The sequence below is a fragment of the Mirounga angustirostris genome, unplaced genomic scaffold (genome assembly GCF_029215605.1).
Source record: "Mirounga angustirostris isolate CCGP_5_RB_7025 unplaced genomic scaffold, mMirAng1.0.hap1 SCAF_15, whole genome shotgun sequence".
Classification (NCBI taxonomy): Eukaryota; Metazoa; Chordata; class Mammalia; order Carnivora; family Phocidae; genus Mirounga; species Mirounga angustirostris.
Window position 1 is genome coordinate 11,104,845 of NW_026991723.1, and position 13,491 is coordinate 11,118,335.

General features: G+C 42.8%; 1 protein-coding gene across 1 annotated transcript in view; it reads left to right on the plus strand.

Moving 5' to 3' along the window:
• Nucleotides 1-13,491, plus strand: part of PGM5 (phosphoglucomutase 5) — a 196,325-nt gene that overhangs the window by 149,088 nt on the left and 33,746 nt on the right. The window contains exon 10 of the mRNA XM_064580087.1: nucleotides 9,654-9,788. Coding sequence (XP_064436157.1) covers nucleotides 9,654-9,788 — 135 coding nt within the window. The remainder of the gene's footprint in view (nucleotides 1-9,653; nucleotides 9,789-13,491) is intronic.

The window sequence follows — 13,491 nt, forward strand, 5'->3', positions numbered from 1 at the left end:
AAAGGTTTTTTTTAAGGCAGCTCAGTCTCCTTTTTGTCCTTGATTTGGGGTTAGAGTCAGGAAAGGGACTATGGAAAAAAAAGCGGTTTCACATATATCTCTAGAGATAAAGAAATGCTCCTCCATCCAAAATGAAATTAAAATCCTGTTCTAGTGACAAGCCCTGCCCCCTATCTACTTCACTGCTGTGGAAATGTTCAGCAAAGTCTGTCCTGCCTGTGAGACCCTGTGGGGGTCATTTAAGGAGCAAGAAGGAAACTCCTGAAGTATTAAACCCCTGACTTGAATTCCCAGGGACCCCACTGGCTTCCCGTGGCCTATCCAGGTCTCATGGAACTTACTATGGCTGCCTCCAAGTGGCTGATATTTTTGTGATGTTGAGTGCCAAGAGGAAAGCTGATGTGTGTCCTCCATTAAGCGGGACCCACGAGGAACTCTGATTTAGAAATAACAATTTAATGAGGTATGGTTCCATCTGCAGCTCATCCTCTCTTGTCCCATAAGGGTATGTCACTGTTTATTTTTAGGTAAAATCTAGTCACACGAATGAATGATAATGGATTCTTCAAATATGAGTGGGAAAGATAAACCAGTAGCTCCTATGAGGGCAGGAGCAGTTTGACCCAGTTGCCAACTAATTCAAGGGGCATTAAATTTACAAGGCACTAATGCCTTGTAAAGAGATGGGAAAGATGAGGGAAAGGTAGGTAGCTCCTTAAGGCTTGACGGGTGGCCCACTCTTTCCTCAAGGATGAGGTCCTTGTACAAACATCAAGATTTCCCATAGTGCCAGGCACTCTCTCTCTTCCTTAACCATCAACAACCCAAGGAATATCATCAGCACCAGATTACCTCTTACCATTATCCTCCCCATCTCCTCCTTGTAGCTGAAATCTCCCGGAGTCCCCACTCAGTGCTTCATGGTTATGAGACTCTTCCAGCTCTGACAGAAGGAATCCTCCAATCCTGGTGGTGTGAAAAATGGACAATATGACAGATGGTGCCAGCATCAGTTGATGGCATATTACTACTAGGGTGGGCATCGATCCAGAACCATGACCTGTATTTTGAAAATTAGCTTTGAAGAGAGAAACCTTGATACCAGGAGCAAAATGTAAGGAACTGAGTCTCTCCTCATCCGTCCCATGCCTGTATTTCTATTTAAGAAGATCAAAAATCATGAAATTCCACCAGTGCTGAAGTCATTTGCCGGTAACAGTTCAGCTGATATTAAAAAACCTGATGTAAATAAAAGCATACCAGTTAGCTGATGTGGAAAACCAAATCCAATTTGATTATGTCAGGCTAACGCTCAGCTTATTAATACCTCTTCAAGTCATGCAGGCTGTGTGGAAACATTTTGATGTTGTCCTCAACCTGGAAAAAAGAACCATTTGAAATTAGTTCAGAGAAAAAGCACACTTTGAAGACTGATTGCAAAGTCAATTCGCTTTTAGAGTTGTTATTTTAACATGCAGGAAGGTGTCTGCATTTTTTAATTTCAATATTTAGAAATAATGAAGCAAGTAAATTGGCAATCTTGAAATCACATTTTAGCCTGGCCTTTGGTGCTTTAGTGTATATTGCAGTGCTATTACCCTTGGTCAGCAGAGAGAGAGAAACTTATCATGGCCTCGTTTCTGGGGGCATCATAGGAAGACAACTGATTGGTGTTAGCTGGAGACTCTAGGTAGGGGCCAAGGACTGAGTTCTCTATTTAGAGTTAGCTGGTCAACCTTCAACTTTCATCACATTCTAATCAATGAACCAAGTGAGAGACTGTTGTGAACAACTTATCTCTGTACTATGCCACTTGCTGGAGTGTGGTTTGTGCATCCCAAAGTGGAATTAAAAAAATCATCTCGGGCGCCTGGGTGGCTCAGTTGGTTAAGCGTCTGCCTTCAGCTCAGGTCATGATCTCGGGGTCCTGGGATTGAGTCCTGCATCGGGCTCCCTGCTCAGTGGGGAGCCTGCTTCTCCCTCTCCCTCTGCTGCTCTCCCCTGCTCATGCTCTCTCTCTCTCTCTCTCGCAAAAATTAAAAAAAAAAAATCATCTCAGTCATGCTGATTATCCCACCTATGGAGTTTAGTTGAATATGCAAGTTAGTACTTACAAATAGCCCTCCTCTGTTGAGTGACAGAAATGTTTAGGTAGTGAGGTGTTGTCATTACATGTATACTGTGATAAAATCTGGGTGAGAAAATCCTTTTTCTGTTGCAGGTTGTGATGTTGAAAAAAAAATCCTCATAATAAATATATATTCCTTTAGTATTGTATTTAGTACAATACAGTGAAGATAGTGGAAGTGTGATTCCTTCATGCCTTCATCCATTCACTGAATATTAACCAAACACCTACTATATGCCAGTCGGCTTGCTGGGCACTGAGGACACACCAGCATACAGAACAGTCTAGCAGGGAAGACAAACTGACATTAAACTTGTAATCACTATAGAGTTTATTGAACAGTATTACAGAGAAAGAACTTATTTGGGAGTGCATAGCACCTCAAGTAGGGCTCTGAGGAGGTGATATTTAAGCTGTGCCCTGAAGAATGAGTGGGAACTGGCCCAGGGTAAACCATCTTGTCAGACTAAAGGCCTTTCTTTAATCTAATGTAGCTAAACCATTGTTTGGCTTTCCAGATAAAGAACTGGGATTTCCTATAGGCAATAGTGTTCTCACCGGGATGTTAAAATACTTAGAATTCTCTACTTCGGTGTTTATTCTACAACATTGCAGTTGTGCTAAATAAATACAACTGGGCCTTTTGGTAGGACACCTTGAAAACCATGTATTAGCGGCAGCTGGGTGGCTCAGTCAGTTAAGCATCTGACTATTAATTTCAGTTCAGGTTATGATCTCAGGGTCCTGGGATCAAGCCCCGCGTCAGGCTCTGCACTCGATGGGGAGTCTGTGTGGATTCTCTTTCTCTCTTAAATAAATAAATAAATACATCTTTTAAAAAAAGAAAACCATGTATTAAAATTTTTTTTTAATAATAGCTACTTTTCCTGTGATTTTGTCTATTTGTCTTCCAAAGACCAAACATATACTCATTGCTTCTTAAGGACATATTGGCTGATTAGGAAATAAGGAGAGGGAGACAGTGTTTCTAATTAGTTAGGAAGGTCTTACTCCTTTGCTTCTCGTTCATTGAAGTTTTGTTATGATGAAGCACCTTCCCCTGTCATAAGTTGATTGCTTTGGGACTATCTTCCAAAATGCTGGTAGTTGAATCCTGCTAAGATGTGTGACAAGAATCTGAGCATTCTGGAATAAATGACATCATAGTTACTTCCTACCGAACTACTAATTCTGTGTGTAGTCAGGAGGGTGACTGTCACCAGGAAACATAAATATTAAAGGAAAAATCCGTGGACTATCACAGGAACTGAGGGAGGAAGCTACCCCTGTTGTCTGGGTAAAGTATGTCTGATTCCAAAATATCCCAGAACTGGGGCTGGTGTTGAGTGAACAGGGATCAGCAGCCATTTTGGCCAAAGACGAAGGGAAATGGAACATGTGTGACCTAGTTCCATTGTTCCAAATTTGATAGTTGGAATGGATAATTTTTAAGTCTTCTCTCTCCACGCAGTGCTCTCATCACCTAATGTGGTTTTTGCTGGGCGGGTGTTTTAAAAGAGCACTTAGGAAGTCATTTGGCCTTGATTTCCCCCAAATAATTATTTGCAATTATTGGTCTCCAAGAGAGCTGGGTTGGTGGTGAATAGTCAGTGCACTGCACAAAGGCTCCTGGCCTCATGGGGGAGGAGCAGGTGAAGTCCAGGCCAGCCCAGAGGAAAGATACTTTTCTCTAATTTGTTTTCCTGTTTGTAATCTCTGTGAGGGCACAGTATGGACTAGCTGCTGCCCTGCTCAACCCCTTTTGAACTCATGCTTGCAGCTAGCTCTATGACTTCAACAAAGAAAAATGGGTAATTCTAGTTCATTTTTTTCATGGAGAGAGTGCTCTGTCCAATCCAAATCTTCTGCTTTGGAAGCTGCATGCTTTCTTCTACAAAATATAGTTCAGATGTTACACAGCAGTATTTTCACCTTGAAATTCTCCAGATAAATCTTTGGGATCTCCCAGGGGAGATAACATGTGAGTTAAGCTTAAGAGTCTCCCACGCCGGTCTTGTCTCCAGGTTCACGTGCCTGGTGTGGCCAGCTAACAGTATATGTGACATTGTACTAGCTTTCAGGGCCATGTGCTGTGTTCCCCTGGAACTCATCTTACGTCCGTATTTGACTGGGTCGGATGCTGCCAAATAACTCTTGGTAATGTACAGTTCCTCCTTCCCCGCCTGGCTGCAACATGTCCTATAGTCTCCAAACAAACATCTGGCAGCTCTGTGTGTATTTAGCAACTTGCAGATTTCCCTGCATTGATTTACACAAGGGTTTAAAAAAAAACAAAACCCAACACTTATTTATGCAACATTTATCAGATACCTGCTCTATGTAAGGCTCTGTGCTTGTTTGGGGGACCATAGAAAACATATGAGATACTGTTCAAATATGTCACGAGAAGCGTTGTGTGACTCTCAGCAGTCTCATATGGTTCAACCTAAAAGTATAAGCCTGGGGTCAGAAGACCTAAAGTTCTGGCTCCTCTCTTGACCAGTTTTTAACTTCCCCTTTCTTTCCAGTGAAGGGAGGAAGTGGCCTGGATGATTCTGAGGTCCTTCCTTCAGGACCCTAATGGTCTAAATAGATCAACTTAGAACGGACATTTTATGGTCCAAGAAGCCAGTTCAGTGGGAGGGATGGAGAAGATAAATGGTAACAGATCCGTGAGTTTAGTAGTGATTTCAGAGAACATGGCATAGTCCTTAAAATAAAATTAATCTTAATTCTGCCTAATTTAAAAATAAATGTGCCATAAACCATCACTATTCAAGCTTTATTTGGCAATCTTCTGCAAAATCTGGAAGGCTGGATGACTAAGAGCATAGTATCATTTTCATTAAAAGCTTAACATAAGAATGGTATTTATAGACTGATTTATAATTTTCAAAGCACTCTTCACATATATTCTCTGATCTGATGTGACTTGCTCAAGACCACCAGCTGATAAGCTGAGCCAGAATTCCAGCCCTTTATCATTTCCAAACTGACTCTCCATGAGCAGCCAACCAGAGAGGGGCAAATGTGGGGAGAAAAACAAAAGCTCTAGTGATACATGGAAGCACATTGGAGGATTTGGGGGTGGAGAAACCTGCAAGAAAGCATGGCCCTTTAACAGTGCTGGGACAAAGCTAGGGTGGGCAAAACCCTCCTCTTGTCACTGAGGCATACAACTACAGGCATTCAATGGGAAGAAAATGCTAGGCTGGCACTGACAGTGCCCCTTTGGTACCCCGCTCCATAATTAGCATGATCTTAGCATGGAAGACAGCATCTCTTCCCCTTCTTTGAGTTTGTGGCTATTATGTTATCCTGGACATTTTGGCCTCTGTTGTTGCTATGACTACAGAGGTGGCATGGATTCCTTCACTGTTGCTTGAGGAATCCCCGAGGAGATTGTGCTAAAAGTTCTTAGTGTCAGATGGCTCAAGGGGAGGTTCTTGTAATGGTCCTGCTATTGGCAAGGCATTAGGAGGAGGCTTTCAGGACACAGCCGCAAGATGTTTTATTAGCACTCTCTCACCATGTTGTGGTCCTCCTGAGATTCCAGTCCTGTGGGAGTATACGGGTGAAACCTGAGATCTTAAAGGGGTCTTCCTTAAGACTGACATGTACTATAGCCAGTCACTTGATCCGTGAGGCAGGTGACCCAGACAAAAGTGGCTACTACTGGGCTGTCCTCGTTTGGCTACACAGTAGGATCACCTGGAGAGCTTTTGCAAGCCCAGTGCCCAAGTCATAACCTATTCAAATTAAATTACAGTGTCTGGGGTAAGAGCCAGATAGCAATATTTTTGAAATAACCTAGCCGATTCCAGTATGCAGCAAATTTTGCAGCCCATGGGCTTATGATTTGTCTAACATCACACAAGTGGGGACAGGAACCTATCACGGTTCAGCTCCATTGTTTTTAGCCAAAACGGACGCTTGCCTTAAAAATGAAGGATGAGTAGATACAGCATCACTCACGACTACCCTTCAAGGTAAATATGTTTACCCCAGTTCCCTGATGGAGAACCTAAGTGTTTTAATTTGTCCTGTGAGCCCTCCTTAAGCGTGGAAGGAGGCACTCCTGTGGTGCTCACTCCAGTTCTCAAACATGCAGCGACATTCACTGAAATGTTTGCAAAGGGCCTACTGTGTGCCAGCCATTGTCCTGGGCTTTGGGGATAAATGGTGACCAAGGGACATAAGGCTTTGCCCTACCAGAGCTTATAAGCTTTATGAAGGACCCAAAGACCTATTTCAGCAATTCCAGCACTTTAGGGTTAAGGCTGAGATGGGAACTTGTTTTATTCATTTTTAGCTGGGCCTTGTTTCTTCAGGAGGATTTGTGGCAGCAAAAACATGCATAATGAAGTTGTTAGGATATAAATAAGAAACAGAAATCAAGACTGGGGAAAAACATAAATAAGAGTAGAGTCAAGAACAGAAGAAAAACTCATAGCTATGCAAGTCATAAGGATCTGCTTGGGCTGAACCTCAAATTTGGCATTAAGTGTTCTGGCAGCCATATTGAAAAGGGAACTATGGTTAGTTATTATTGTTAGAGAGACAAAAAAATACCAGTTCCTCAGGGAAGGAGAGGCTTTCTAACACTTGGCTCTTAAGGAAATGTCTCATGTGGAATTTTGTACGGTCTCCAAGAATATTCCTAGAGTGACTGCAAAAGTGGGTTTTATAAGGCAGTACCCTGTAGACCCTGCAAGGAAAGGGAGGATATGAAACAAAAATGCAATTTGATAAACCCATTCTTGTCATGAGTAGTCAGTCAGAAGTAAGTTGATTCAGGTCACATATACGTCCATATGAGTCTATGGCTAGAATACCTGGGGAAGTGTATGGATTGGACACCCTTCATAATTTTTCTTTCTTGGGATTTTGATAAGGCACATAGATAAAATATTTTTCTGGGGTAGAGTTGAAGACTAAGTATTCCGTGTTGTGGATAATGTAAGGGTTTATACCAGGGGATAGCAAACATTTTCTGTAAAAGATAGTAAATATTTTAGCTGCTATGGCCCAGATAGTGTCTGTCATATAGATTCAACTCTGCAGTTATGACACAAAAGCAGCCCTAGAGGATACATAAGGCAATGGGGCTGGCTGGGTTCCCATGAAACCTTGATTAATACAAATAGCTGGCCAGTCAAATTTGGCTGACAAACTATATTGCCAACCCCTCGTTTAATCTGAAAATTTTAAAAAGCAAAATGTATGATTGGTATGCTTTTGTTGGAATTCCAGAACATTTAGAACCTTGGCAAGTCTTGCTCAGTGGTGACTCTGGCCTTGTAATTTAATTGAAAGTAGGTGATGATGCATGCGGGAGCGAACATGGCTCGTGTTCTGGGTACACATTCATTAAGGTCATTGAAAGAACATGCAGACACCAAAGCAAGCCATTACATCTTTGCACACCATAGTGACACTCAGTGGACAGGGAACTGGGGTTAATGCAGCACAAAACTGGACTGGGTCTAGAATTTTTGTCCTGCTATGTGGAGGAGAACTGTGGTATTTCTCACTTGGAGGTCTCATAAAGCAACAGGGGTTCTCTGGTAAGATCTCATGGCTGGTTCCCCTGAAAAGAGAGAGGTTGGACCATCAGCAGGATCTCATGCATGCCTTTATCGTCTTTTCAAGCGCAAAATTTACTCCAGGCTACCAGATGTAGATTCTAACCAGCTTTCTAGAAGTACAGCCAAAGATATGGTGACCCACAAGGGAAAAAAAAAATAACATAATTTCACTATAAAAAAGCTTAGTTGTGAGTTGATAATACATGTTGATGGTTTGTTATGGCCTGAGTTCTTAAATACTTCGCACTGGCTGCATACGAATCTGGGGTTCTTAATTAATTAGTGGTTAATTACATTCATGGTGTAATGGGAGCTACAGGAAAGGGTTGAGTTTGGGTGGTCTTCGGAAGGGGTGGCTTCACGTGGTCTGGAATCTACAAGAACAGGTGGCTTAGGGCTTCGGCCTTAAATATTGCTTCCACCAACTTCTGCATAACCCGTAGTCGTGAGCGACCAATTACCTACTCATGTGTCCCATAGGTGGTGACAAGGGGAGTGCAACTTATAAAGAAATAACAGCTTCAGAAGAGTTGTAAAAACATGACCGTTGGATGCAGTTATGAAACTTCTGTAGCCTCATCGTGTGAACATAATTTGGTCTAGCACACTTCCTGGGTAGTAGGGAATCGGGGCATATACTCCATTCGGAATGTCCTAACTATTCACTCATCCAGCAGCAGAAGGTTCTTATTAGGAAAACGGTTGCCGCTCCTTGTAATATGGTTGCAATGACTAGTCCAGGCTTATGGAGAGCAAGGACTGTGTCTTTCTCTTCATATCCTCAGGGCTTAGCCCAGGACCTGATCCCCAGGGGCTACTCTAAAATATTTGCCCAGCGAATGAATTCTGGTTAGTATCATCCTATTGGCAGAGCTAGTATCAGAGAGAGGTGAGTTCTGTTACACAAATCGTGGCAGATACTGAATCGCTCCAGAAGAGACTAAGGCTGTTGTTTTGGGATTGGAACAAAATATGCCTACAAAACTTAAAAAGCAGAAAACCATTCAGATAGAATATAGTGGCCCCCACCCCACCCCACCCCAGCAGATATGGGGGTGGGGTAAGGGATTGGCAGTCAGATTTATATGGCAGGTATATTTTTAATCATGGCTTATTCTTAACAACCATGATTTAAGGCCAGACGAGTTTCAAGGGCAAATTTCTTAGGGAAAATGTCTGATGTCAAAGTTGCCTGGGACTTCTTTTTCAGAAATAACAAATGACCAGACTAATTATTTTGTTTCCTCTACTTCTTTCCTCTGGCCCCTGCCAATATGCTTATTTATACCAAGGGCTTTATCAGTTGTCTTAAGAAAACAAATTTCCTTCAACAAACGTTACAATATAATCTGATGGTCCTATTTTTCAAATGTCCCTGCCACTAATGAAAACAGATGCACAGAGAACGGAGGCCTTCTGAGCCAAAAACACATTAATACTGCTATGGCTCTGCCCCCCACCACCCTGGTGGCCAGGTGGGAGAGTAAGAGAGAAGGACAGAGCCGAGGGGATGAGATTGTATGCAGGAAGCCCAGAACCCAGCTGAGGCTCCAGACCTGAGCATGTCATTGTAGGCTTTGGTTGCTACAAGGGAATGTGGGCATGAGGAAAGAATCAAGAGAGATGAACTTGAAGCAAAGCCTAGTATCACGTGGGGGTAAGCTTAACACAGGCAGTTTGCTTTACTGTAATAGAGAAATTGCCTACTCCCACGGCATCCGGCAGGTTTCTAAGGGACCAACTTTGGACCCAGGGACATTAAGTATCATCCCTCCGCCTCTCTCTGGCTCCCACATCTCCCAACCAAAGGAACTTGAGCATCTGTTCATAGTTTTGCCCTGAAGTCTCCCCCAGCGTTAACCACACGTGGGTATTAATTGTTACTACCTGTGTATCCCCTTGATTCACTGATCCATTCTGGATGTTCTTGGTCTCAGGGCCTGAGGATCATTTTCTCAGATGCATCACGGCTCATCTTCCGGCTCAGTTCCTCCAGCAGCGTGCGGGCCACCATCAGACTGTACGCTGAGAGCTACGAGAGGGACCCCAGCGGTCATGACCAGGAGCCCCAGGTACGCTCAGCACCATGTGTCTCATCGTTCCTAGAAAATTTAGGGAGCCCTTGTGGGCCTTTAGTGAGGGTGATTTTACTTTCTGGAATCTAAGTTCCATATTGATAGATGCAGCTGAAGGACAAGCTTACAGTAACTGGAGACAAAATTTCACTCACTCATGACAGTGTTTGGAACAGAAAATTTGGGCTCTAGCCTCTATGATGAGTTTAGACCAGCATTTCCCAAGTGACTTGCCTTTCTTGATTGTTCTGCAGTTTGTTGAATTGGGGTGACCTCAAGAAAAATGACCTTGTATAGATAGAGAAATGTTTAGTTAGAGTCAAGCTGGTCCAACTCCTCAGAGCCTCGACTGTGCGCATGTAAATAATGAATCTCCAGGTGTTTGGCGAACTCTGGGTTGGATCGTGACCTTGAGGTGCGAGTGTAGATGCTACGCAGGCCCTCCTGTCTGAGGTTGCTGCAGAGCCCAATTTCTCTTAAGAAGAGGGCCGAGGGCTGGTCTGCATTTAAAGTTAAGGGAGGCGAAGCTAGATCAGCCAAGGCTGGGCCACCCTGTGTTTGGCAAAGCCCCTTCATGTTGTCAACAATAGGGCTAATGAAGAACTCAGAAAAAATCCAAAGAGCCCAACCGTAAGCATCCCCACTCTTACATTCATTAAAGCTGCAGGCAACATTAATTAATAGCAGAAAGGACCCACCATAACGTTGGATATTTCCAGCTACACTGCGGGCCTTCCCTTGCCCCCTTGGTCTCTACTTCACCCTGGGTTGTTTGTTTTTTTTTTTAATACTTTATTTATTTATTTGAGAGAGAGAATGAGATAGAGAGAGCATGAGAGGGAGGAGGGTCAGAGGGAGAAGCAGACTCCCTGCTGAGCAGGGAGCCCGATGCGGGACTCGATCCCGGGACTCCAGGATCATGACCTGAGCCGAAGGCAGTCGCCCAACCAACTGAGCCACCCAGGCGCACTCACCCTGGGTTTTGAAGTAGAGTCCTTGATGAGGTGATTCCTTGAGATGAACTAGTGGTTCCATCTGCAGAGCTGCTTTCGTGGAGAAGTAGAGAAGCAAAGAAAAACTTACTGCCTCTCATTTTAGAGTTACTCCAAATTTCCAATGATAATTTGCCAAAGTTGTGCCCTAGAATGAGACCAGAAAGGGTTTTCTTTCTTTCTTAGTGGTTTAGTGTGTTTTTCTTAAAATGGTATCTTTCTTTGGAGAGTCTCAAAGAACTTGATAAATATGTGCCATAGATCCTTAGAGCTGATGATGGAACCAGAAGGTCTGTTTGGGGTCAGATCATCTCAGATGGGGAAGTAGAGGTCTGGGAGGCTGAGAGCTAAGAGCATGAAGCTAGTATAAGGTCCTTGGCCCTTTCCTGTCAGGATCACAGGCTTTCCATGCAAGGACGGGCCACGCCCTGCCAACATAATTTGTCAGTGAGTACATTTCGCCCAAGATAGTACCAAATCATGCAAGAATTGGAGGCTTACCCTCTCTTTCCATATAAAACCCTTCTACTTTTCATGTTGGGAAAGGAGATTAAAGCAAGGCCCTAAAACTCCAGAGCTACATACAGGGTGAGGAATGATATTCCTGGCTTTACCAACTCTGACTCACTCTGACTCGAGGCTATTTTTTCTCAACATTCTTTTCCCTATTTGCACAGGGTAAGTAATTATGATAAGTAGTTATGATACTTGCTTATTTGTATTTACCTTCCACACTGACTGCAGGAGTGTGACATCTGGGCCTTTAGACATGTGTGAAAACGATCCTGTGCACAAGTGAGTCTCTCTCTCAAGTGTTCCACAACAGCCAAGTGGTGCCACTTTTTTTTTCCAGAGCTTCCTTTGAAGCTGAAAACTTCCATAGGCCTGCTCCTAGAGGGTTGTGTGTTAAGTACTGCTTCAGTCTGTGGGTAGAGAAAACATAAGTAATGCTTGTTTCAGTGGTCAGTACTCTTTATTTTCCATCCTGTTGGTTCAAAGAGTTTGCCATTTTGAATGGTTGAGGAATCCTTTTGTTGATCGTGTTCTTCTGATCAATAATCTGCCTTCCCTTTTTAATCATGAGCGAGGGTCTTCCCAAACCTGGATAGGTGGGCCTCACTGTGTTTAGCTCAGGATCCAGCTCAAAATTTTACATTAAGCTAGAATTCCTTATTAAAATCCCTTATATCATTGACTCACCAACTGAAGCCCTGTTGCATAATACATGTAAGTCAAGGTATAATTTAGAATAAGGTTTGAAAAGACATCTACACCCCTAAGGAAGAGGAAGAAGACCCCCAGTAGACTCACCTGTCTCATCACTGCTGAATCACACCTAGGCACTTAAGTTTGACTGTTCGGGGCCTCCTTACAGCATTGCCTCCCAGGACCCCAGCTTCTGCCTTTGAAGAGCTCTGGAAGGAAAAGCCTTTGGCCAACTGTTAACAGAGATCAAAGATACAGCATGCTACTGAGGTTATTACTGATCTGTGGCCTGATGGGGAAAGACCAGCTGTGTTGCTTCCTCAACTACAGAGACCTCTTCCTCCTTTCTAGCTTGTTCCAATTTGCAGCCCAGAAAACAGAACAAATACCCATCCCCCCCGACTCAGATACCCAGTAAAGTACCTCTTGAATGTGTAGAGATTCCATTGATAAACTTGTCCAATTCAACAGGTATTCATGTTTTACCTGCCTTAACTCAATACCCACCTACATTCCCATCAATAGCAAAAGGACTAGAGAGTTCTCTTCAACTGGCTTCTCAGCAACTGGCTATTGTACTTTGCATGAAGAGTTTCTTGTCCATACATCTTTTTTAAAGTTTTTATTTAAGTTCCAGTTAGTTAACATGCAGTCTTATATTAGTTTCAATACACTGTATATAATATAGTGATTTAACAAATCCATACATCACCTGGGGCTCATCACAAGTGTCATCCTTCATCCCCATCACCTATTTCCCCCATCCCCCTCCCTCCTTCCCTTCTGGTAACCATCAATTTGTTCTTTATAGTTAAGAGTCTGTTTCTTGGTTTGCTCCTTTCTTTCTTCCTTTTTTTTTTTTTTTTTTGGTCCCTTTGCTGCTTTGTTTTGCTTCTTAAATTCTACATATAAATGAAGTCATATAGTATTTGTCTTTCTTTGACTGACTTATATCATTTAGCATGATACTCTGTAGCTCCATATATGTCATTGCAAATGGCAAGATTTCATTCTTTTTTATGGTTGAGTAATATTCCTGTGTGTGTATGTGTACCACAACTTCTTTATCCATTCATCAATCAGTGGACACTTTGGTCCAGACATTTTAAACACATGGGAACAGAACATGTTTTAAATATTAATACTGTGGTTGCCTCATAAAAGTGTTCATAACCATCCTGGGGATGCAACTAGGAAAATCTGTGGTATAGGCTATATGCAGAAAAGTCCCTGCTCCTGCCTATAGATTTATTTGGGTCCATTTTTACAACAGTTATTATGGTATTTGTTTTCAATGATTTAAAATAATTTAATTACATCAAAAATATTTTTAAAGAATTCTGTCCATCTACCCCTAGGAATGGGTGGTGAGGGGACGAAGAAGATGAGGGGCTCTGGGGAGAGGAGAAGGTGCTTGCCTTGCCCTTGCTCTGTGTTCTTGCTTAATCAGGAAGGAAAGCCTTTAAGGCCTATTTCTGGAAGATCACATAGTTTTGAAAATA